At 40.5% G+C, this 27,297-nt stretch overlaps 1 protein-coding gene across 6 annotated transcripts in view; it reads right to left on the bottom strand.

Moving 5' to 3' along the window:
• Window positions 1-27,297, bottom strand: part of mast2 (microtubule associated serine/threonine kinase 2) — a 594,513-nt gene that overhangs the window by 79,164 nt on the left and 488,052 nt on the right. For all 6 annotated transcript variants that reach the window (XM_072510836.1, XM_072510837.1, XM_072510838.1 and 3 more), the window contains 4 exons: window positions 25,554-25,708; window positions 13,807-13,882; window positions 11,796-12,005; window positions 5,533-5,634 (listed from right to left, as the gene is read on the bottom strand). In XM_072510836.1, coding sequence (XP_072366937.1) covers window positions 5,533-5,634; window positions 11,796-12,005; window positions 13,807-13,882; window positions 25,554-25,708 — 543 coding nt within the window. The remainder of the gene's footprint in view (window positions 1-5,532; window positions 5,635-11,795; window positions 12,006-13,806; window positions 13,883-25,553; window positions 25,709-27,297) is intronic.

Genomic DNA, 27,297 nt, shown 5'->3' with positions numbered 1-27,297 from the left:
TTGCTTGGATATAACTCTTTAGAACTGAGCTGAGAAGGGTCGAAGGTTTCTCTTAATTTCTCAGTGACAGCAAAGTCCCACTGTAAATAAGGCTGGTGACACATAACACCGTCAACATCCCTTCATAGTTTGGAAACTTTAGGTGTGTACATCAAGAACATCTTCTGGACCATGCAAGAGGTCCAAGGCCAAGCTAAAAGGTTGGTTTCCTGAGAGGAAGTGTTTCTTTCTAGAGACCTGTTGGTCAGCACCCTGGAAGGGAAGATAACGTTTCATGGTGGCGTGAATTAAAAGGTTTGTCAGCCTGGTACACAGCACTGACTTAAACCTTTTTAACATCAGGGTGACAAACACATTGAAAAATGTCTGCAGTAGATCTTTCCTTTACGTTGACTGCAGCTGCTGACTGATGAGGAAATTACAATATCAGATGCTGAAATGCATTAATAAGAGTTCAGGGATGGAAACATAGAATTTACAGTGCAGAAGGGGCAGCACGGTAGCATTGTGGATAGCACAATTGCTTCACAGCTCCAGGGTCCCAGGTTCGATTCCCGTCTTGGGTCACTGTCTGTGCGGAGTCTGCACATTCTCCCCGTGTGTGCGTGGGTTTCCTCCGGGTACTCCAGTTTCCTCCCACAGTCCAAAGATGTGCAGGGTAGGTGGATTGCCCATGCTAAATTGCCCTTAGTGTCCAAAATTACCCTTAGTGTTGGGTGGGGCTACTGTGTTATGGGGATAGGATGGAGGTGTGGACCTTGGTAGGGTGCTCTTTCCAAGAGCCGGTGCAGACTCGATGGGCCGAATGGTCTCCTTCTGCACTGTAATTTCTATGATTCTATGAAGGAGGCCATTCGGCCCATCGAGTCTGCATCGGCCCGAGGAAAGAGCACATTACTTAAGCCCATGTCGCCATCCTACCCCCGTAACCCAGTAATCCCACCTAACCTTTTTGGACAATGAGGGCAATTTATCATGGCCAATCCACCTAACCTGCACATCTTTGGACTGTGCGAGGAAACCGGAGCACCCGGAGAAAACCCATGCAGATACGAGGAGAACGTGCAGACTCCGCACACAGTGACCCAAGTCAGAATCGAACCTGGGACCCTGGAGCTGTGAAGCAACTGTGCTAACTACTGTGCTACCCCCTATATCCAGATTAATGCTGGTTACTCTGACTAAGGTGCAGAGAAGCAACTAATTGTGGCTGAATCTGTCCACTTTCATTGATGTCACTTGGTATGTGTCCATTTGTGCTCAAGAACACTGTATGTGGGCGGGCTGGAGGTGTGTTGGGGGGGTGGAGGAGTGCAGAATAGATGATGGGGGCTTCCACAATTAGATGCATGGATGTAGTTTTCTGCAACTAAAATGAAAAGTCCCAAAGGGACTACATTCTGCTAGGTTATCTTGAGGCAGATAGAGAAGATTTTGGAAAGGGAAGGGGAGCTGTTGTGATTTATGTCAGAACGGAAGCTATCAATAGGAACAGGTAGGATGTCCCGCTGAAGGAGCATCAGGAGTTAGCAGCTAAATTTAAAAAACAGGACCTGCAGTGAGTAACTCACCTCCTGACTCCCCAAAACCAGTCCACCATTTACAAGGTACAATTCAGGATTGCTGTCCATTTGCCTGGAAGAGTGCAGTTCCAACAAAACTCAAAAAACTCAACATCAGCCAGGACAATAGTCCACTGTAGCAGCACCCAATCCACCACCTTAAACAGTCAGTCCCTCCACCATTGTCACAGAGAAACAGCATGGGTATCATTTCCAAGGTGCTCTGCAGCAATCCGGCAAGATTTTTTTGACAGCACCTTTTAAAACAACAACTTTTATTGCCAAGGATAACAGTAGCCGACGCATTGAAAGAAAAGCACTTCACATTCTCCTCCAAGTCACACAGCAACCTGACTTGGAATTATATAGTTGTTCCTACACTGTTGCTAGGTCAAAATCCTACAACACCTCCCCTACAGCACTATGGATGTGCCTGCACCACGTGGACTGCAGAGGTTGAAAAAGGCAGCTCACCACCACATTCTAAGAGTAATTAGGGGTGGGGAGCAAAACCAACATTCAGGAACAAATAAAAAAATGAAAGGAACATCTAGGCAATAACACAATACACTTTAAGATAATGATCGAGATGACCATAAGTATGATTAGTACCAGGGTAATAGATGGATAAAAGCAAAGTTTGAGCGGCTCAGACTAGAACCGTGGGAAAATAAAATAGGCAACAACATTGGCAGACAATGACATAGAACAGCAATGGGAAACAATTAAAACAGTGCACAACCAGTCCGGAAAAAACGATAACTTAACAAATTAAACACTGATCAGACACCATAGTGAATAAAGACAAAGGAAGAATCGAGGGTAACGAAAGAGGCACATACTGAGTACCTAAACAGCGGGGAAAAGCATCACAAGAGAAAATATGAAGAGTTTAGGAGAAGTCAGAAAATAGGAAAGAAAAGAGGAAATGTGAAAGTAAATTATCAAGGAACAGCAAAAAAAATGTTTTAAAAACTCTAGGCACAACAGGAAAAACTGGAAAATTACAGGCAATTAGAGAAAAATGGCAGAAACATTTAAAAAATAAATTGCTTCAATATTAATCAGGGGGACAGGTGGAAAGCGTATCAGAAAATAAGATGAGAAATTATATAACCACGCTTAATAGTCATCTGTTTTGATTTTAAATAAACAAAACAAACTGGTAATTCCCTCTCCAGGTGAATTACATCCATGCATTCTAAAAGAATCTATGGGTGGGATAACAGAGGCACTATTATGTCTATTTAATAATTTGTTTGAAAAAGATGTAGTGCCATCAGACTGGCAGCTAGTTAAAGCGATACCTTTCTTTAAGAAGCGAGATAGAACCTGACTGGGAAATTATAGATTAGGCAACTTAATTCAGTGGTACAGTAATGGAACCCTACAAAAGGGGAAAAAGAAAAATGTGTAGAAACTGAGGATATAATAAATAATCAGCAGGGATTGCAAAGGGAAAGTATCACCTGACCAATCTCACTGAATTCTCTGAAGAGGTAATAGAGAGTGTAGACAAAGGTAATGCAGTGATGTAATTTAAATAAATCAGTGGTTCTCAACATTTTGTGTCCACAGACCACCGATCAGTCCTCGCCCACCAACTTCTGCTTGCCATTGAAAAGAATATCATCAGAATTAATGGGGAGAATGGAATTGCTTTGCATGAGATGCCAATGAGGTTGTATCTGGTTCCAAGCTGGGGAACCTCCGTCTCATGTCGGGCTCCACATTCAGCCAGTTCATGCTCTTTGTTATCAGCTCCACAAATGTGAAAATCTGATCTCACAGTTGTATTCTTTTGGGGAAAGGCAGCACGTGCTTCAAAGTGGTGGGGGTGAGGGCTTTTTCATATGGCCCTGGCAATGGCGCTGGGCATCAGTGACATACATTTTAGACCAGCCCATGGAGAACCTCTGGAGGACCATCGTGGACCACACTTTGAGAACCACTGATCTAGATTTACAAAAGTTCTTTGGGAAGGTACGACATAACAGATAAGTGAATAAAGTGAAACATGCATATTCAGGGTCCAATCAGTAGAAAGCACAGCTAGCTAGCCTGAAGACAGAAAGTGGAGCAAAGGGTAGCTATTCAGAAGATGGAAAGTGCAATTCTTAAAATAATTAGTTCTGGAACTACTGTTCACAATTTATATCAAAATTTAGACTTTGGGATCAAAAACACAATTTCTAAATTTGCAGATGGCACCAAGTTGTGGAGGGGGGATTTCCAACATTACAAGACAACAAATGCCAAGAGAACATTAATAAACTTGTAGAATGAGCATATATCATTGGCAAATGAAGTTCAGCATAGACCAAGGTTATATTTTAGTAAGAAAAATAGGGGACAATGTTCAGGAACCCAAATGGGAAAGAAACAAAAGAATCTCAAGAACACACAAATCATGAAAGGCAATTTTTAAGATTGTGTTAAAAAAGCAAACCTAACAACCTGGGTTTATTTATGCTAAAGCTTGTATTAAACTTTGCTTGGAACACAATTACAATAATAATTATTATTCGTGTCACAAGCAGGCAATGAAGTTACTGTGAAAATCCTCTAGTCGCCACATTACGGCACCTGTTCAGATACACTGAGGGAGCATTCAGAATGTCCAATTCACCTAACAGCACACCTTTCGGGACTTGTGGGAGGAAAGCGGAGCACCTGGAGGAAACCCACGCAGATACGGGGAGAACGTGCAGACTCCGCACAAACGGTGACCCACGCCGGGAATCAAACCCGGGTGAAGCAACAGTGATAACCATTGTTATCTTGTCCAACTCTGGATGCCATGGTATAAAAGAGGATTTAACTAGGGAGGGCAAAAAAAATTTATAAGAATGCTACCGAATAGGAGATTATGTCCATCAGGAAAAGATGAAGAACAGGCTGGCCACTTTCCTTAGAAAGGCTGGCCCCTTTCACTAAAGGCTCAGCAATTTTTGAGATTAGCTAATCTTCTTAACACTTTTTCTGATGGATCTTTTTGACCTATTAAAATCCGCACCTATCATCATTTTAAGAAATAGCTGGAAAACTTTTACTTCTCAAAAATTTCAAAAGAAATTTAAAAGTTTAATGTGGAAACACAAACCATTTGTAAATAATATCTGTTTCTTCCTAACACTTTGGGACAAATTTTACAAACTTTTTTTATACAGCTGTGCATTTATTAGCCAATAAATCATAAGCTGGCAGTTACTCTGAACAGTCACACTTCTGCCCTTTTCAATGAGCACAGGCAACTGAGCAGCTGAATTGCCAAACCACCAATAAAAGATAATTGATGGCACAGGTACTGGAATCATGTAAAATTTACAATCTGCATTCTGATCCAAAACATGCAGACTATGTATAATCTTCTTGATCATAATTTTGATTTGAAGGTGGTGACGCACTGATAGGCAGAGCATTTGCACCTCTGGTGTTTTCTCTGTTAATAAGGTGACTTTGTTTTACCTTGCTCTTTTGAAAGCTACTAACAAGATCCTCAAACAGCATTTGCTGAATACAGCGCAGTCATTTTGTATTCACCTGCTCACCCATTGCTTCGTTGGGGTGGATCAATGTAACATACATTTCTGCAGTGTTTTGTGACAAATTCATTTCTAACGAATGCAGATTCGATTTAAGAGCTGCTTCATGAGATTCACAGGGAAGCTTGTTTGGAAGCCTGGGACAGCTGCAGAATCTTGTCATTTAATAGCATTTCATAATATTTTAGAGAAAATTACAGTCAAAATATCACCCACCCCATATTTAAAGGACTACAACATGAACCTTAAACCAATGTTTACTATCTGTATTATTTCACAATGCAATTTAAATGCAAAAAGATAGAACCAAGATAATAATGATCTGATTGGCTTTGAATACGTATTAACCTTCATGCTTCAATTCTGTGCATACATATTTTATTGATGGACATGCAAGTAATAGTTGCATGAAAGATTACTCTCACCAGACACTCAAGCAGCCGTGCTGGGCGAGCAATAACGATCATCAGCTTCTTCACCAGCTGGGTCACAAATGCTACCTCCGAACTCTCTGACCGCTCGTGGGCCTGTAAAATAAAAGTCACATTAACATTTCAGTGAGGGATGCACTAAGCCAGCGCAGAATTTTTTACTGCAATAATAGAAACACTGCTAATGCATACACACGCTGCACAATGCCCCCATCTCAAAAATAAGACCTTAACTAAGAACAGAAGAGAGGGACTCAACTTGTAACACTGCCTCTGCCAAAAACCGTGCACAGTTCTGATGCGCCAAAATTCGCAGCCAGAAATTATCTGGCTCAAAAGATAACCTAGACATGTTGCTTTGATGCAGTCTAAGCCCCTTTTGAAACATGCTGCATTACATACTAAAACCTCAGTTTGTGTCTGCACGTTAAGCAGCACACAATCATTAGCATCTGAAGGTGATGTCATGTTTGTCTAAGGAATGTCTATGTCATTCCTATACACAGTGAATCCCAATGACATAATCAGCAGCAGGACAATCTACCAAGGCAAGTTAAGTTATACTCTGTCTGAAAGACCATCCGTCACCACCAGTAATCACTGGAGCATGAAATTAAAATGACCCACCATTCCCCCTCCCCTCCAGGTCCCTACCATGCTTCATTCTAAACAGACTCAACCCAAGTAAATGGAAAGCAATAGTAAATGTGTTCCAAAGAGAAAACAAACACAAACATATTTTTTTCTCAAACACATTGTTCAGCTTCAAATTCTCTCTGTTCAACAAAGCTTCCCTTTTATTACTGTTAGTTTTCTTAAATCTATTTAATTTTAGGCTTCCAAATTAATGTTCTGTCTGTTGCAGCACAGGATATCCGAGAGATCAGAGTAGCAAAACGAAACACTGGCAGATTGAGATATTAGTGGGGAGTACTGTTCAAAATAAATCTTCAATTAATTAGAAAACAAAGCATATATGTGGGACCGGATGTGCTTTTGGATGATGTCACCGAAAAGCAGCATGCAGGTAAGAAAAAGCGAGCCACGGATAGCTCCTTGGGGGATTCCAAACAAAATCATGCTACAGTGGGAAATATTCCAAATATCTATTCCAAATTTTTCACAGACCGTAACTGGAATATAGATAATGTTCTTTGTAGCTGGCTTGAATTAATAAAAAAACTAAGCTGAGCAGGATTATCTGCTTTTCCCCTTTCCAGCATTGGTGTTTGGACTTCTCCAAAGGCTCACCGTTAACACACTGTCGACTGAAAAAGATGTATTTGCTGAGAATCTTAGTCACATAACAGATTTCTGTACTTTCTCTTATCCAAAGAAGCATCATTAGTGAAGCAAATAATATGTTAGGGACTAACACCTTAGAAATTAACAATGGCATATTAAGGAAATGTATTCTTCTCCCAGACATCTACAGAGAACATCTAATTTCAGAAATGAAGAGGGATAATATGGCAGTAATAGTAGTGGATTTTAATTACCCAAATATTAACTGGGATAGTTCTCGTGTGCAAGGTATGGAGGGAGCAAAATTCTTAGATTGCATTCAGGAGTTTTTTGTAGGGAAGGGGCAATTGTGGACTTCGGGAATGAGCCGGGGCAGGTAGAATGCATATGTCTAAGTGAACATTTTGGAGATAGCGACCCTAATACATTTACATTTAGGATAGTTCTGGAAAAGGATAAGAATGGGCCAGGAATAAAAGTTCTTAACTGGGGAAAGGCTAATTTTGCTAAGATAAGATACGATTTGGCCCAAATGGCCTGGGAGCAGCCACTTGCTGATAGAAATGTGTCATAGCAGTGGGAGGCCTTTAAGAAGGAGATAATGAGAGTACAGGGCAAATATATTCCCATAAAGACAACGGGTGGGACCAAGACCAGAGAATCCTGGATGTCAAGAACATAAAGGTTAGGATTAAGAAAAAAAAAGAGCGCTGATGGCAGACATTGAGGGCTCAGTAGGGCAGAGTCCCCAGAGGAATATAAAAAGTGAAGGGGGGAAACTTGAAAAGGAAATTAGGAAAGCTAAGAGTAAATGAAATATTTTTGGCGGGTAGAATAACGGAAAACCCAAAGGTATTTGTAAAATATATAAAGAGCAAGAGCACGGTAGCACAGTAGCTAGCACTGGGGCTTCACAGCTCCAGGGTCTCGGGTTCGATTCCCCGCTGGGTCACTGTCTGTGTGGAGTCTGCACGTCCTCCCCGAGTCTGCGTGGGTTTCCTCAGGGTGCTCCGGTTTCCTCCCACAGTCCAAAGACGCGCAGGGTAGATTGGCCATGCTAAATTGCCCTTAGTGTCCAAAAGGGTTAGGAGGGGTTATTGGGTTACGGGGATAGGGTGGAAGTGAGGGCTTAAGAGGGTCAGTGCAGACTCGATGGGCCGAATGGCATCCTTCTGCACTGTATGATCTATGCTCTAAAATTAGGTAAAGAGTAGGGCCAATTGCGGACCATATAGGTAATGTTTATATGGATCTGGAAGAAATGGGTATAGTCCTCAATGAATACTTTGCGTCAGTCTGCACAATGGAAAAGAGCGATGCAGGTGTAGACATCAGGTTTGAGCACTGTGAAATACTAGAGGGAATTAACATAGAGAGAGAGAGGAGGTACTAGCACGTTTAACAGCCTTAAAAATGGATAAATCCGCAGGCCTGACAGAGATGTATCCCATGCTGTTCAGGGAGGCAAGGGAGGAGATATTGGGGCACTGGCAGTAATTTTCAAATCCTTTCTGGCCACAGGTGAGGGACTGGAGGACTGCTAACACCGTCCCATTGTTGGAAGAGGGAGGGAGGGATAGACCATGAAATTATAGGCCGGTCACTTTATCCTCAGGGTGGGGAAGTTAGTTGAAAGATTTCTGAGGGAGAAAATGGACATGCACTTGGATAGACATGGATTAATCAGGGATAGCCAGCATGGATTTGTTAAGGGAAGGTTGCGTTTGACAAATTTAATCAAATTCTTTGAGGAGGTAATCAGGAGTGTTGATGAGGGCAATGCATTTTATGTGATCCATATGGATTTTAGCGAGGCTTTTGATCAGGTCCTTCACACAGACTGGTCAAGAAAGTAAGAGCCCATGGGATCCAAGACAGTGGCCCATTGGATCAAAAATTGGCTGAGAGGCAGAAAGCAGAGGGTGATGGTCGAGGTTATGTTTTTGTGACTGAAAATCTGTTTCCGGTGGGGGTCCACAGGGTCAGTGCTGGGACCCTGGCTCTTTGTGATGTATATTAATGATTGGGACTTAAAGGTAATAATAATAATAATAATAATAATAATAATAATAGCTTATTGTCACAAGTTACTGTGAAACGCCCCTAGTCGCCACATTCCGGCGCCTGTTCGGGGAGACCGGTACGAGAATTGATCCCCCGCTGCTGGCCTTGTTCTGTATTACAAGCCAGCTGTTTAACCCACTGTGCTAGGGGTATGATCAAGAGGTTCACGGATGACACAAAATTGGTACGGTGGTAATAATGAGGACAATAGCCATAGACTGCAGGAGCATATCAATAGACTGGTCAGGTGGGCAGAGCAGTGGTAAATGCAATTCAACCGGGTAAAATATGAAGTAATGCACTTGGGGAGGGCTCACAAGGCAAAGGATTATACTATGAATTGTAGGACCCTGGAAAGTATCACATAGCAAAGGGACCTTCGAGTGTATATCCCACAGATCCCCAAAGGTGACAGTGCAGGTAAATTAGGTAGTTAAGAAGGCATATGGGATACTTGCCTTTATTAACCGAGGCAAAGAATACAATAGTACGGTCATGTTGGAACTGTATGAAATGTTAGTTAGGCCACAACTGGAGTACTGCATGCAGTTCTGATCACCACATTATAGGAAGGTGTGATTGCATCAGAGAAGGTGGAGAGGAGATATACCAGGATGCTGCCTGGGCTGGAGGGTCTGAGCAATGAAGAAAGACTGGTTATTCTGGGACTGTCTTCCTTGGAGCAGCGAAGTTTGAGAGGGGACCTGATAGAGGTGTATAATGTTATGAGGGGCAGAGATAGGGTGGATAGGAAGCCAATTTTTCCATTAGGAGAGGGGTCAATAATCAGGAGGCATAGATTTAAGGTAAGAGGTAAAAGGCAAAGAGGGAAGTTGAGGAGAAACGTTTTCATCCAGAGGGTGATGGGAATCTGGAACTTACTGCTTGAAAAGGTGGTTGAGTCAGAAACTCACGTAACATTTAATAAGTATTTAGATATTCACTTACACTTGTAACCTCCAGGGTTATGGGCCAAGTGTTGGAAAATGGGATTATTGTAGTCAGATCTTGATTGACAGGCATGGACATGAAGGGCCAAATTGACCTTCTGTGCTGTAAAAGTCAATGAACCAAAGGCTTCTTTTCCCACCATTCAATGACATCATCCAAAACCACATCAGGTTCCACAAATGTGCTGATGGCACCTAGTTCACCTCACCACCTCCCTCAATCCCCCCACTGCCTTTGTGTTGTCAGACTACTTGTCGGCATTCAGTCCGAAATGAGCCAAAATTTCCTCCAATTAAATTCCAGGAGGACTGAAGCGTTGTCTTCAAATTACACCACTGCCAATTCCATTGCTCTCTGGCCACCATTTTAAGCTTATTAAACCTGTTCCCAACATTGGTGTCCTATTCAGCTCCGAACTGACTGTCCAAGCCCGACTCCTTTCTGAAACACAGGTCACTATTTTCACTTCTGTAATATCACCTTGCTTTGCCACTGCCTCAGCTCACTTGCTGCTGAAACACTCATTTACTCATTGTTAAATCCATACTTGACTATTACAATGCTCGCCAGGCTGGATTCCCATCTTCCATACACCACAAATTTAAGCTCATTCAAACTGTGCTTTCCATATTCTAACTCATTCAACCACCAGCCCGTGACCTCTACTAACCCCCGGTCCAGCAACGACTTGATTTTAAAATATTCATTCCAGTGTTCAAACTGCTCTGTGATCTCACCTCTTTCTAGCTTTGTAACCTCCTCCTACCCTATAGTTCTCAGAGAACTCTGCTTTCCTCCAACTCTGGCCTCTTGTGTACCTCTTAAACTTTGTCTGGTAATGCTCCTGTGAAAAACCTAGGGATGTTTTAATATGTTACAGGTGCCATTTAAATGCAAATTACTTGTGAACAGACGTAAAACTCTCTAAATAAATCTTCAGTTGCAGGTAAACTGTGCAACTGTCCGCCATCCTAATGTCTAATACTTACAGATGGTTAGTGGAGTATATTACACATAAGAGCCTTGAGCTAACTTGGTCTCACAATAAGATAGTTATACACTGAAGATATACACTTATATACCACCTGATTCCTAATGCAGGCCACAGCTTGTAATGACGAGATTAACCAATACCTGATTTAAGTCATGTAACACTTTAAAAAATTGCAGGCGGAAGGTTTATAATGTTTGTGCTTACATAGTTATTGAAATAACTGCACAATATTCATATGGCATCATTTGATGGATTAAGTGTTAAATGTAATAATTGTAGACCTCATAATCAGCCCAGCAGTTACAGATTTATTGACCCCAACTTTCCACTCAGGAACTGCATTTCAGAAATAGCTTTCACACAAGCAGCAGTAAAACATGCTTAAATACAGCAAGTCAGCTTTCACTTCTGTCTTCAATGTGGGTGTTTGGGGGAGCAGCAAGGTGGTTGAATTTCCAGACTTCAGGCAAAATTGGGCAGTTTGAAATGAGGATTTTACTTACAACATTCAAATAACAAAATTAACTGATATCAGCAGCAAAAAGAAAACATTTTTGGAAATCGATATAGCAGTTTTATTAGCACCTGCAAAGGGAAAGGACAATTGTATTTTTCTTTTTGAATTCACAGCATTTGCATTTCTTTCCCTTTATTTATATCTGCAGAACGTTTTGTTGTTTGACTTGCATAATATTTAGTTCTTGTCACTGAGGAAAATAAATTCTCAATTCTTTTTTTCCAATTAAGGGGCAATTTAACATGGCCAATTCACCTACCCTGCACATCTTTGGGTTGTGGGGGTGAAACCCACGCAAACACGGGGAGAATATGCAAACTCCACACGACTCCAGAGCCGGGATTGAACCTGGGACCTCGGCGCCGTGAGACAGCAATGCTAACCACTGCGCCACCGTGCTGCCCACTGAGGAAAATTTTTAATGTAACATAACAGTAACAGACAAATTAATTAGACGACCATCATATTAAAGAAAGAGACACTTACATCTTGCAGTAGCTTCTCCAGGTTTGCTTGCAGTTCAAAGAAGTATCTGGAGGTGATGAGCCCATCTCGGGATTTCGCCAGGCAGTCTCTAGCCAACTCAATAACCTGATGGTGGATAAAGCTGAGTACCCCGTCAGCGAGCGGAAGCACATTCTCAGGAGCACTGGATGTGATGAATTCCTGGAGGTTCTCTTCCATTTGAGCCGTGGCCTATTGAATAAAATGTGTTCGCCATATTTCATCTGCAATAAATCTGATTTTTCTTGCTCTTTTAAATTTTAAGCAAAATGAATGTAAAACTTGCTGAAGTGGCGCTGTTGCTAGGGTGTGTCTTACAAGGCATTTTAACAGATACACAAAGGACCTTCTGTGGGATTCTCCTTTGGTGGCATCCACCGCCCCGCCAGCAGCGCACTCAAGCCCGCGCATTTCCCAACGGCATGGGGAGGCCCACAATGGGAAACCCCATTGAGTGGCTGCGGGAACAGAGAGTCCCGCTGCCAGTGGGGGTGCGTTGCGCTGGAAAACAAGTTTGCCGGGACTGAGAATTCCGCCCCTTGTATTTACAGAGCATCTTTCACCAACCTTAGGACATCCTAAAGCACTTTACAATCTGTTTGCCGTTGTTTTGAAGAGAAAACAGAATGTTGAATAGCATTTTCATTTGGCTGATTAGATTTTCCTTTGAGAAGACAGAGCAAAGATTCAACGCCAAAAGTGTAGGATGACACCAAGGTTGGTTAGAACACGTTGCAGTAAATCAAGCTTAGTTTTTAAAAGATCAAAGACTGTAAATAGAAGCAAAGATTGAGGGACATGAAGATTGTGGCAAAAGTGGAGTGCTCATCTTGAAAATGTGTATAGGCAAATGAAGATGCAAGTTTTAATTCATAGAAGAGTTGATCTGCTTACGCAAACTGCTATCCAACTACCAAAATATAGCAAGATTGGATTTTAATCACTTCACCACTGGCGACAGTGCTTTCAGCCTTCTTGGCCCAATGCTCTGGAATTCACTTTCTAAGCTACTCTACCTCTTCTCTCATTTTACGATGCTCCTTAGAACCTATCTTTTTGATCATGCTTTTGATCTTCTTGTATCAACTTCTACAGCTCATGCCAAAAATGTATTTTTTGATATCGCTTTTTTTAAGCACCTTAAGACTTTTTAGTATGTTACATGCATATATGAAGGCAAGTTGTCATTGTTGTTATTTAGCTGGAAGCAAAAATGAGGCAAAAACAACAATTTACTGCTGAGGAGATTCAGCAAGTGTATCATCAGGATAAAAGAGGGATGTGAAGAAGGATTCATAGAAGATCTGACATCTTTGGTAAATGATAAAGAGAAGCAATCACTGGAGATGCATAGAGACAAAGCTGACATTCCTTTTTGATAAAGTTGGATCAAACAACTCTGTCAGATCTACAGCAGTTACAAGCAGAGTAACTTTAGAATGTGATCAAGGTAGTAGCTGCAAACAGCTGGATCTTTATAAGAAACAACAGAGGGACTGGTACAACTGAACTGAAATCTAGTATCAGATCTGACAGAAGAGGAAGAGTGAGTTATAAAGCTCCCCATGTCAGCTAGAGTAACATCAGTTCTTCCCATGGAATAGTTAGAAGGCTTAGGAAAAGTGGCATATAATTCAGAAAGACCCATCCAGTTGATTTGATTTATAGGTCAAAAACAGATGGGACTGCTTACAGAATGTCTAAGCATTTTAGAGTATTAGCATTATATCATTGTTATATTGGAACACTAATAAATATATTCTAAGGAACCTTTGAAAACTCTGTAGATACCTCTCCCTTTATAAGCAACTAAAGGGCAGTAGCACTAAAGCCTACTGAATTTTCTAAATATTTTAATCAAATCATATTTGTATAGATATGTTGAATGAGAGCAGATATTCATGGATTTACTTCATGGATAACAAACAAATACATAATATGCACATAAATATTGAATTAATGAGATGCCTTTAAAAAGTTGATCAGTACTCACCTTCGGAAATCTTTCTTTATACACATGGTTCATCATTACTATCTCATTGTCATAGAAACAAGGGGATCGTCCGGGACTATGGTTTTAAAAGTAAAAGTACACAGACAAAATGTGTAAGTAACAAGCCATATTAAATGTATTGCATTTTTAGGAATGTCAGTATTTTATCAGTAACTGTACCAAGAGTAATTTGCAGCTTAACTGGGTCTGACACTTGCCTGAATAACACATTATGTCATGAGAAACTGTTTACAGACCACATTTACTCAATCAGAAATGTAATTACATGGCTAATTGCTTGAATAAAGAGCAAAAGGCAGACAGTTTTTTAAATTCATTGTAGCTCTTTAGAAGAGAGAATGTTAGTGCATTGCCCCCATTCACATTTCATTATGCATCTGGATTTCATACGTCCCAGCAAACACCACGGATAGTTGCTGGAAAATGGACATCTGGCCCAATTTTACATATATGATCAGCATCAGCTTAAGGTGGCAAAAAGTGCCCTTTGATGTACTGATGGACAATCTTTTTGCATGGTACACCACACCTTTTTAGTAATTTAATTGTAGTTTGATGTAACTTATAGCAAGGTAAAGCTGACATTTTTATCATGTTTATTTCATATTGATTTATTTCTTAGGTCAGTTGCATTTTAGCTGTTTTGTTCCTCAGGGAACCAAGTTTCTGATCCAATTTATCATGAAGAAATTAGATGAAACAGTTCTTTCTATCAGATCCCACAAAGCATATTTTTGTTTATTGCATAATGACAACGTTCTCCTAAACTACGCAGCATAAAGGATAACGCGAAGTCACATACAAGTTGGCCTTTAGAGGTTGCTGTGCAGCCACTCAAAAGCATTTATTGGGGGTTTAAACAAATCACCAACGTACTGTCCCAAGAAATAAATTAAAACGAAAGAAACAACTGCATAAGGTCATTTCTCAGATGTCGCTACCAGGCTGAAAAACACAGGCTTCCCCAGTCCTTTATCATAACCTATAACATTGACGCTGGGAAATGTTTTTTTCTGCATTGCTTTTTGTTTGAATGTCAGTCGTTTTTAATGGTAGCCAGACGAGATGCAGTATTCAAGGTTACAGATCACGATAAAATTTGTCATGCATTCAACTGTTTGGCCACGTCGTTCAACATCCTTTGTTGGTTGCTGCTCTTCGTTGTTTGGACATGTTTAGCATTGAGTGCACTGACTCCTAGGTGTCTTCCACTGTCAGCTTCAGCTATTTCAGCACTATCCATTCAGTACGTGTCATCCATATTCCCTTGCTTTGTGCATCATTTCATGTGATCTATATTACTTACACTTATACATATTATGGAACTCAATGTGTAATTTCTCAATAACCCCTTCTGATTCTTAGCTTAGTAGCATCTGCACCTGAGACCATCGAGCTTTCGCTCACATATTTGTGACATCACCAAAACCGCCTACCTCCACCTCCGTTATATTGTTGGACTCAACCCCTGTCTCAGCTCATTTGCTCACCCTCATTTGTGCCTTTGTTGCCTTTAGACCTGACTTTCCATCTTCCATGAGTAGGTACAAAATTCTGCTGCCCACATCCAACCTCACAGCACCATTCATTCACCCATCACCACCGTGCTCATCGACTTATATTGTGGTCCAGCAATGCCTCAAGTTTTCAAATTCTTATTCCAGTTTAAAATTCCTCCATGGCCTTGTTCTTTTTAGCCCTAGAATTTTCTGGGATCTCTTCCAATTTGGCTTCTCCACCACTGCAACTGTGCTTTCAGTTGTCAAAGTCAAATCCTCTGGAATTCCCTTCCTAAACATCTCTGCTGCTCTAGCTTTCTGTCTCTTTTAAGGCTCTCCTTATCCCTACCCATTTTACCAAGCTTTTAGTCACCTGTCCTGATATTTTATGTGGCTCGGTGTCAAATTTATTTTATAATAGTCCTGCGAAGTACCCTGGAGTGCTTTACTGTGGCAGAAGCGCTAGAAATGCAAGTTGCTGTTTTCAGTTAGTTAACTATGTTGCTACTAAATTAGCAACTATGTTTCCTTTTAGTTCCAAATCCCAGAATGCAAAACTATTCAAAGTTACTTACGATCTGGGTCTGCAGCTTTAGTACCCAGTATTAACATCAAGCATTCCTGACTGACATAATAGTAATTAAATGTCATGTAGATCTCCTCCAATTCTTCCCAACAATGTGCCTTAATTCTAATCTCATGAGTGCTTTTCTCAGCACTAGTTTAGCAGGTGATTTCCCCATATTAGCAATCAAGACTCAAACGAAGATTGCAAATTTGATGTCAAATTATGAATGGCATTGTGATATAGGCTTCTTTTGGGTCCTTATTATCTATAGAGATTTTCATCATGTAGTCTTGAGGTAGATTGGAACCAGGCACCAGGACTGAAAGAAAAATATAACCTATCCAACTTTTTTCCCTTTTAAGAGTCTGCACCGTTTATATTTATCTTCCATCAGGTTCTATTATTTGCCATGCCTTTTGTATATATTGCCAAAAAAAAATTATAATAGTCTTATTTTTAGTCTTAATGCAATGTTGATAGCCTCCAAGAGTAAAAGCCCAGTTGTGTTTTCAAAACCATCTTCCGAGTAGAATTCAGGAGGAATATGTTTTTTCCCCCCATTTTTTCTCCTCCCAGGGAGGAAAATGCCACCATTATGCTTCATAAATTCCATCTCCAATATCATGCAGCAATTTTATTTTCATCCTCATCAATCTTCCTGCCACCCTGGAAATGATGCATGGAATTTAAGGAAAGCTGACAAATTGTTGATGACCTCACCTTTGAGTGAGCATGCTGCCGTATCCCTCCCGGTAACATCCTTCAGAGTTATAAATCTCTTAGACAGTAATGACATTTAAGTAATTTCTCAATTAGGGCTTGCCTAATAAATTAATAACAACCATTGTCTTTCTCTGGTCCATTATTGGACAATTAATAAGGCATGTACAAAACTTGACTACTAGTTACTTACAGAATGAGACTTTAAAATACAATATCGTTATCATTAGAAATCAGCTTAAACATGCTAACAGCATGATTGATTTAAAATTGATTAAATATTTATTCTGAGGCGAGGTGAAAATGTTTTACACTGGTGAAGTGCAGAGCCCAAGGTGCTTTTCTATATTAAAAGGTGCTATATGCAAGTTATGTTATGACACACTCTATGTAAAATGTCCTTTTGTAGTCATTCGGACAGTCATAACTATTGATGTGAAGTTTACAATCTTGACTTCTGTTTCACACCGTCTCTGTATCTAGCGTAATTGTGAACAAAACTGATCATGCACTTGTAGCACATAGCAAGTATAAACCATGAGAGAAATGGGAAGAGCAAAATAAGACTGGACAACAATCTTATAGAATAAATGATTGCAAAGGCAGGAGTGGAGTCAGCAAATTGTAAACAAGACTTTTATACTGTGGCATTAGACCAGTTAGTTTATAGTCATTCAAGCAGTATAATAGGCACAGGTTTTAATTCGTTGATAATGAAAATATTGCTTGCCTATTGCAAATTTCCACTTTTTAAAGGGGCAATAACTTCCACTTTTTCTGGTTTTGAGAATGAGAAGTCAATAATTACTTCAATCACAATAAGCTGTACAACTAATGCACTTTATATTCCATGCTATCTAATAAACAAAAAATATATATTGTATTTGGTCAAGGATGTTATTCCAATAGAGTGCAGTTATGAATGGTAAAAACACTGCACAGAACATGTCACTATATTGCGAGGTAAAAAAATTATGACTCTCATTTAAAAATCATCAGTTTGTTGCACTATAATTTTCCAAAGTTAATGATGATATTGCACAACATTATTTTTCAATACTGAAAATGGAGAATGAGTTTGTAATAATTTTATAATCCTGGATGTGTAGGAGTGAATTGCAAGGTAACAATCTAATTATCAGATTTCAATGTTGTCAAACAATGAACCTTGAGCAGCAGTTTAGTCATCTATATCCTAACAGTGAATTACTTTGATAGTTGTGTAACAGTCATCTTTTCCTTCTTCCCACACAAGAACAGAATATTAATTCTTCAACAACTTATATTTATATAGCACCTTTCATATGGAATGACCTAAAAATGTGCTTTATGTCAAATACTGATTTTTAATCGACTGGCTGGAAACCAAAATTGAACTTTTTAAAAACAGAGACTAAAAGTGACTTGAGCTTGCAGTCAAAGATGGCTACCCAATTTGCATCACTGGACATTCCATGTTCCAACTCACTGTGATGGAAACGCCATGCCTGCAAAGACCATCAAGGACAATGAGAATATGATGAGCCACATATCCTGTTCCCACTAGCAAGGCATCAAGGCTACCTGAGGTGTTCAAAGGGGTGTTCCCAGGCATGAACTCATCAAGCTGTAATGGGAATATGCTTTACACCCAATCACTTAAACAATGAGACCCTGGCTGAGAGAGGGGTATTCCAATGTGTGAACTGATTACGTTACGAGGAGGAATACACTCATAATGGCCATGTTTGAGTCATTGGGTGAGGGTCATGTGTCAGGCCCACTCTTAGTGTGTTTAAGCTTCTGCTTTCTCTGCAGTAAGAGGACAAGTAGCTGAACCACTGACATGAGGAGACCCAAATGGGGACTCTTCCTCGTCCCTGTCTCTCCAACTACCTTGCAAGATTTCTGTAATAATTCCAGGGGGTGCAGGCTAAAAGGCAAAGTAGTTTTATTCTCTAACACAAATAAAGCCACATCCGTGGTTACAAAACAAACGCACAGCCCGGGAACTGTCAGTCTGTGGGTCGAACTTTAAAGCCCCGCTGGCGAGCCCCAATTGGGGTGGCCGCCGCCGCCTGCTCAACACGGGAACTCATATTCTATGAAGCACAAGGGGAGATCAATCAGCGGACAATGTTATGGTGACAGAAGCAGGCACATGTATTTATAATACAAGTTTAAAGCAAAGTTTAGAAAATTTGATATCAGCTTGATTGTACGTCATCGCTGACTGGCAGTTTAATTGAAGGACACAGGTCAAACTCATTACAATCATTATAATCCAAAGGTACGTTCGCTAAAAATATAAAAAGCATATTTTGCAGCTTTTCTTTAGCCACAGGTAGTGGCCAACTCTTCTGTCCTTCTTAGCTCCTCATCGTGCATTAATCCCCACATGCACATCTCAAGCCTGTAAATCATCTTTTTGCAACTCCAAATCCTCTCTCTCAACAAAGGCTTGAGCCTCAAAGATACTCATGTTAATTTCCCAATAATCCTGCCAGTAGCACTAATTTTCCTTGATATTGTTCTCTGATTTATCTTTCTTCAGGGACTATGCACTGTGCAATGTCCTTAGTGAAGCCACCTACAAGACCTCTGCTACTCTACGGCAAGTCACGAGGGCAATTGTGGTAAACACATGGCTCATGAGGCACAAGACCCCTCTGTTGCTCAAATGTAGTTCTTTGACCTTTCAACATCATTGACAGGAGTGTGGTTCTCTGACTGGCCAGCTGTCTCAGTCAAGGGCACTGCACATAGCAAGCGTATTCTATGAAAGCAGAGTTTCGAAGGGAGCAAAATCAGCATTCGCAAATGGAATTGCAACAAAGTCTGCACTTTACTGCAGCTGAAGCACAGGTAAAACAGTGACCATGCAGCAGCATCAAGAGAGCAATGCCGTCGAGAGGAGAGTTGCAGAGAGGGGCCTGCTACATTGTTATCAATCAAGGTCAGGACTATTTTATCTGCTGATGATTTGTGGGTTTCAGGGCAATGCTGAAACTTCACTTGCTGTTTAATTTGATCACTTTTGGGGAATGGGGATGTGAAGTGAAATTAAATGTTGTAGATTTTTTTTTAGATTTAAATCAAGTTGGCCTGACTCAGGGCCATGCAGAAAAGAATACGTCTTGGAATAGAACTGAGGGAAAATAATGGCAAATACAAGTGAATTCACACAGAGATGAAAACACAACTGTTTTATACGCTGGTGCCAAGCCGGTGCAGCCAAGTGTGGAAAGAATAGACCCAAAATCATGAATGTGGTGTTGAATTTTGGAGAGTTCTGCCATGTCAGAAGTTCTGAAGACATCAATCTCTCAGATTTAGTTCCGCCTGTTCCATTCAGTTGTGCAAATCTCTACATTTGCAAATATGAAATTCAACTGATGCTCATGATTCAGAATTGTTGGGCGGGTTTTTCCCCCGCCACACCAGATTTCTGGTGCGGCATGCCGTCGAGATTCTCCGTTTCACTGGCTGGCCAATGGGGTTTCTCATCGTGGGGCAGCCCCACGCCGTCGGGAAACCCCCAGGCTGCCGGCAAAACGGAGAATCCCAACGGCGGCGAATTCAACCCCTTATGTTCAGGCACAGCCAAGTAGAAATCGGATTTTAAAATCAGATTTCAAGAATGAGTAAGGAACAAAGCTTGTCAAAGTTTACATTGTTTTGTGTGCATTGTAAGATAGTTACATTGGTCTGGACTTGCATTGAGTTGGGCCGACAGGAGAGCCCTTGAAAAATGGCAGTCAGGACCAGATTTCAGGATTCCCCTCCTCTGTCCCTTTTCTAGCAGTTTTTGTCAGCGCAAAATTGCAGTCAACTCGCAATAGCACTCCTACCCCCTATCCCCACAAACCCCATTGCTGGCTCCATTGGGTAGTTTAACAGTCTTCTCGCAAATTTAATAAAGTCAGGCCCCTTCAGTAAGAATATGTGGTACACGGCGGCTCAAAGGAGGTGTGAACCATGGAGGAACTCCATTCTCAAACTGGGAACCAAAAGAAACAGTCAACTGCCCCTGAATTCTTTCATTGACAGGCTTTCAGTTTCAACAGTTATAAGTCGTATTCGAAGTTAGATGTATTTTTACTGCAGTGACTGACTGTTACAAAGGTAAGTTGACTGTTACATTGTGTCAGTGTTGAAATGGTTTGGAATACTTTTGGGATAAGTGTTCTTGTGTATTCAAAATTGAAGAAAATACTGCTTTTGATCTCTTTTGTAATATTCTGAAGTGATTTAAATGTTCAGTCCTTTTAAAATGATTTAAAGAACCTTCAACTGTTTTCACTTGGACAATAAAATGACACCTGCTCCTGGACTGATTTGATTTACAGGGCATCTGGTCTAACTTAAAAAAGATGGTTTACATTTCCCAGGGTTCATCATTATAGCTGAAACAATTATGAATGCTGCACTGTTTCACAAGGTTCAGAATCACTTATTTCAGTTTTAATTGTCAATTTTAAGAGATTATTAAAAGATTGTGTGTCATGGTCAGTGAAGCAAATGTTTGGTTGTTCAGTTTTACAAAGATTACCTACTTGAGGGGTTTAACATTTTTTGAAATGGTTTTATGCCTGAATTTATTTTTTATATTTAGAGTGCCCAACTCATTTTTTCCAATTAAGGGACAATTTAGCATGGCCAATCCACCTACCTTGCACATCTTTGGGTTGTGGGCGTGAAACACGGGGAGAATGTGCAAACTCCATACGGACAGTGACCCAGAGCCGGGATCGAACCTGGGACCTCGGCGTGAGACAGCAGTGCTAACCACTGCACCACCGTGCTGCCCCTGAACTTTATTTTTAAGTAGATACTGTGAAAACTGTTGAAGGGTTTTTGAAATCATTTTAAAAGGACTGAACATTTAAATCACTTCAGAATATTACAAAAGAGATCCCAAGCAGTGCTTTAGTGAGAGCTCTCTTAGATTGTTACAAGTTTTTTTTTTCATCTCCATTTCAAAGACATAGCTCCTGAGGTCTGCCTGAGAATACTTGGTGAGAGTCTGCGGGGCATTCATGAGGCATGGAGTGGGCAGAAGGGCACCAGGGAATGGGAGGGGCATGGAGGAGAATCAGGTTGAAAGGTTTGAAGGCTTGACATCATCATCAAAACTGGACCGATGTTCCAGTAAATGGTGGGAGGACATTCCAGCCCGCCTCCACTGCTGTTTCTGAATCCATTCTACCCCCATCTGAAGGAAATAAAAATACGGCAGGCAGGGGGCCGTTTAAAAGTTGAGTCTCCTGAGTGGGTAAGTTTCCCAAAACAACATTCCCAACTCCTCCATAAAAAAATTCAGTGCATTGCATCTACAGTGCAGAAAAAAGCATTTGGTTCAAATGTCTAAGCAATAATGCTCTGCATTAATCTCCTCCTACCCCATTTCATCTAACTCCATTAGCAATTCCTTCTATTTCCTCTCCCCTCATGTGTTTATCTAGCATCAACTCAAAGGAAGCTATGTTATTTGCCTCACCTATTCTATACGGTAGCGAGTTCCAAATTGTCATCACTCTCTAGGTAAAGTAGTTTTTATAGAATTCTTCACTGAATTTATTAGTGACTATTATATATTTATGCCCCCTCATTATAGTTTACTCCAGACGTGGAAACGCCTTTTTTACATAGCATATCAAAGCCAACGTTCGGACTCCCCTCAGTCTTTACTTTTCTGGAGAAAAGTGTTCCAGTTTTCCCAGAAGAGTAAGTCTCAATTTTGGACTCATCCCTTTGAACCTTTTTTTACACCATCTCCAGTGTCTTTGCATCACTTTACAAAATTATATACCTCTTGAATTAACAAATTTATTTCACAAAACTGTCTCCTAACTCAAAAACTTAAATCCTTTTTTTCTCTTTATTCTTTCATGGGATGAAGGCGTACCTGGAAAGGCCAGTATTCATTGCCCATCTCTCACTGCCCTTGGACTCAGTGGCTTGCTCGGCCATTTCAGAGGGCAGTTAAGAGTTAACCATATTGCCATGGGTTTAAGTCACTTGTAGACCAGATCGGGAAAGGATGGCAGATTTCCTTCCCCAAAGAACATTAGTGAATCAGATGGGTTTTTACAATGACTGATGATAGTTGTAATGGTCACCATTAATGAGAACAGCTTTATATTCCAGGTTCATTGACTGAATTCAAATTCCACCAGCTGCGGTGTTAGGATTTGAACCTCTGTCCATGTCCAGAAAGCATTAGCTTGTGTTTCTGGTTTACGAGGGGAACTTTAAAAGAAATATAAGCAACCTCATGTAAACAAAACATAGGAGAGAGGAAAAAATAAAGTATGGAGAATACCAATGGCAAGGGAGCAAACAGTTTTTTTTTCATTCTTTCTACCATGGGTATGGATATTGCTGGCTAAGCCAGCATTTATTGCCAATCTCTAATTGCACTTGAGACAGTGATGGACAGCTGCCTTCTGAAACTACTGCAATCATTGTGATGTAGGTACACACACAGTGCTGTTACGGAGGGAGTTCCAGGATTTTGGCCCAGCAAAAGCAAAGGGTTGGCGATATCATTCCAAGTCAGGCGAGTTGCTGCAGTGCAATTTGCAGATGTTACACACTGCCGCCACTGTGCATTGATGGTGGAGGGAGTGATGTTGAAGGTGGTGGATGGGGTGCCAATCAAATGGCCTGGCTGGTGCTTATTCTTCCTGTGTCTGCGTGGGTTTCACCCCCACAGCCCAATGATGTGCAGGTTAGGTGGATTGGCCTCACTAAATTGCCCCTTAATTGAAAAAAAAAAATTAGGTACTCATAAATTTATTTTAAAATAATGGCCTGGCTGGTGTCTTGCTTCTTAATTTGTTTTGGAGCTGCAATCAAGCAGGTAGGTATTCCATCACACTCCTGACTTGAGCCTTGTAGGTGTTTCGGAGTTAAGTGGTGAGTTACTTGCCGTAGAAATCCCAGTGTCTGAACTGGACCAGCCATATAAATACTGCGGCTAGTAAGAGCAGGTTTTGACTGTGTGGCAAAATGTGGCTCCAACTCCATCTACAAGTTTGCTGATGACACGACAATAGTGGGTTGGATCTTGAACAACGATGAGTCAGAGTACAGGAGGGACATAGAGAACTTAGTGGCATGGTGTAACAACAACAATCTCAGCAAAACTAAAGAGCTGGTCATTGACTTCAGGAAGCAAACTATCGCATATACCCGTATCTGCATCAATGGTGCTGAGGTTGATAGCTTTAGATTCCTAGATGTGCACATTACCAACAATCTGTCATGGCCCACCCACGTCGACTCTACGAACAAGAAAGCACAACAGCATCTCTACTTCCTCGGGAAACTAAGGAAATTCGGCATATCCACATTGACTGTTACCAATTTTTACAAATGCACCATAGAAAGCATCCTATCCGGCTGTATCACAGCCTGGTATGGCAACTGCTCAGTCCAAGACCGTAAGAAACTACAGAGAGTCGCGAACACAGCCCATCTCGCAAACCCGCTCCAATCCACTGACTCTGTCTACACCTCCGCTGCCTTGGGAAAGCAGGCAGCATAATCAAAGCCCCTGTCCACCCGGGTTATTCTCTATTCCAACTTCTTCCATCGGGCAGGAGACACAAAACTCTGAGAACATGCACTAACAGGTTCAAAAACAGCTACTTCCCCACCGTTACCAAACTCCTGAATGACCCTCTTATAGACTGAACTGATCTCTTTCACACATCTTCTCTACTGAGTAGTCTACACAACGTATGCGCACCCTATTCCCTAAATACACAGGTGCCTATGTATTTACATTGTGTATTTATGTATGTCCTGTTTTTTCATGTACCGAACAATCTGTCTGGACTGTACGCAGAACAATACTTTTCACTGTACCTCGGTACACGTGACAATAAATCAAATCAATCAATTTTGTAATTCATGGTTTAAAGATGCTCCAATTATTGAACTTTCATTGAAATAATAGTCAACATATAATAAGTGACTTACTAATTTGGCTGTAGAAATGGGCCAAAATTAAAATCCTGAAATAAATTTTAAATTAATTTGGTCTGCACCAAACAAATAACCAAATTATATTTCCTGACAGTTTTGTAACAAAGCAGTACTGTTTGCTTCCTAGAAAAACTCCAAACTATAAGTGTCAGACTCCTAAAATAATTTCAAAGCATCACAGAAAACATCAAGGAATTTTATGCAAATAATTGTCTTATTCAAGGGTGGTGAAAACAGGGTACATTTTTGAAACTGAGACATCACCAATTGGGAATGACTGCCACCACTGGAGTGTCGGGTTATTAATAGGACAAGCATCGAAAAGTTCTGTTCTTATGGGGAATTTTCAAATTACTATAAATCTCATGTTGCACTTGATTACATTCATCATGGAGGAGATTGTCATGTTTAAGAAAAGCATTCAACATTAATGTGAAATACAACAAAACTGGATTTTGACCATGACCGAACACTCTCCAGGGGTCCAGCCAAAAATAAGAAGAATTGACAAAATAAAGTAAGCTGTGGATGGGGGAAATCCTGGAATCTGAATTTGCTAATCCATTTTGGGAAGGCTCTCATATTGAACTCAAATATTTCAACAAGGCCACGTTTTTAAAAAATTCTGTCTTGCATCACAAAAATACCCATTGACACACATTCAGATGAAGCCATTTCTTGTCACTCAATGTCACTACCGTGTTTTGCAAGTATCATTTCAGTGTTTAAATATTTATAATTCATCAGCTGAAGGTTTATAAAAAGGAATGTCGGCTTTGTAAACGCTTGCCTTCTCTGAAAATTACTGCAGCCTCAATCTTAGATAATCATTGTATAAAACAATCAATACTTCAGATGCACTGGAATTCAAGCAAACGCATTCAGCCTATTTTGCTGTAATTCCTACTGAAGTAATATTCCATTTAGCTGGCATGCTTCTGAAGATTTATTCTTGTAGTACTAACCTGAGGCTGCGTGAACGAGGACGCATAGCGGGAGACTGTCGTCCATCATCATCTGTGATGCTCTCGGTGCTGAAGTGCTTGCTGAGGAAATGCAGTTCATCGGCAGTGGGCTGGTATGGCAGTTGGTGAAGTTTTTCCTGTGATGAGCAGGATGACTGTGTGCAGTAAACAAAATCTTTCTAAGTACTATTTCTCATCAGTCTCAACTCCATTGTTCTAAATTACAAGAGCATGGAAGTGAATGAATGAAAAAAAACAAGCATTTAAGGCAAAATTCAAACATCAAAGAAATCTGCTAATTTATGAACATTATGCCACTTGCTACACCAAACTTTGACTGATGTTGGCACCACAAGCCGACACAATTATCGATTACATCACAGTTAACCCTGTAAAGCAAAGCACATTTATTACAAAAGTAAAATGTAATTTTGAAGACAGCATATCTTTTCTTAAAACACAGCTGCTGAATGCAAATGCGCATGAAACATATATAATATATATATATGCATATACACACACACATACTTTTTTTAAACATGAAAATAATTCTGGGAGAGAAGTAGAATAAATTTGCTTCTAGTTTTCACAGCAAATGTTTCAAAAATCTACATATAGGGATTCAATTAAAAGTCTACAGATCGATAATATCCATCATCATTTCCATTTAATTATTCTAACAGGGTTGTTTTAATTCCAAGGGAACCACAGTTCAGACTGAAGTGGTCTATGAGCAGTTCTTTCTTTGCCCAAAGACCTTCATTTATTATTTCATTTTACCATTCTTGAATGTCAGCCCTGAGAAAGTTTTGATATTTTTGTTCTGATTTCTCTTCATCTCTTGCATGCTATTTAACTTCATGGTTTTCATTTTCTTGCCTATGACTATTATTTTCCAAGGGTTTCTCTTAGACATACCTTCTTTTTCAACAGCTGCCTCCATTGCTTATAAACTCCAACTGGATGCCAGCTTAAGTTTCGCCCTTCTCCTTTTGGATCCACTCCTGACCACCAACGCCTTTGAGTTATGCAACGTGGCTGACTACTACTCTCAATACTTCGCACAATCCACCCTCTCCAGTGGTTCAAATATACATTTCTGACCTCTTCTCTTCAATCCCTACCGTGGCAACTCTGGTTGTTAGTTCTATATCATCCTTCATCTCATCCAATTGTTCAACATAAGCTTTTTTTTTCCATTTGATATATTAAGAATCATAGGCTTAAGTAGTTTTAAGTGCAGTCCGACGTGCCAATCCTTGCTGCCCCTTCACTTTCATGCACTTATTCATTGCTGGATTTTCACCATGTCCTCTGCCGTCCTTTTTCTGATCCCCAACGATCTGTTTTAAGCAAATGCCTTAGCCCAATGGAATGAGTTTCGAGCTTGAAAGATTTCTTCCGCCGCTTCAACCCTTCTCCCCCCCCTTCCTCCGAGGGACTTGGTGTCCACCCTACCAAGTATCTGAGCTCTTCTTCATTATCTAGCCTTCTCAATCGTCTTAAGACCTTTTCTCTAACATTTTTCCTAATCTTAATCTTTATACTGACAACAGGTGTCTCAGTTTCACTGCCCCTTTTGCTATTTCTATGCCCCTCTGCTCTCTATTCTCTCAGCTCCAAATCATTTTTAGAGCAAGGACAAAAGAGATGCTCTACCGTTGTTGCACGGCAGTAGAATCGGTACCTGTCTGGCTAAACACCAGCTCACTGATGCGAGTCAGTGGAGTGACGGAACAGGATT

Source organism: Scyliorhinus torazame, chromosome 7 (genome assembly GCF_047496885.1).
Source record: "Scyliorhinus torazame isolate Kashiwa2021f chromosome 7, sScyTor2.1, whole genome shotgun sequence".
NCBI classification, from domain to species: Eukaryota; Metazoa; Chordata; class Chondrichthyes; order Carcharhiniformes; family Scyliorhinidae; genus Scyliorhinus; species Scyliorhinus torazame.
The sequence above is the reverse complement of the archived record's forward strand: the minus strand, read 5'-3'. Positions and strand labels throughout refer to the sequence as shown.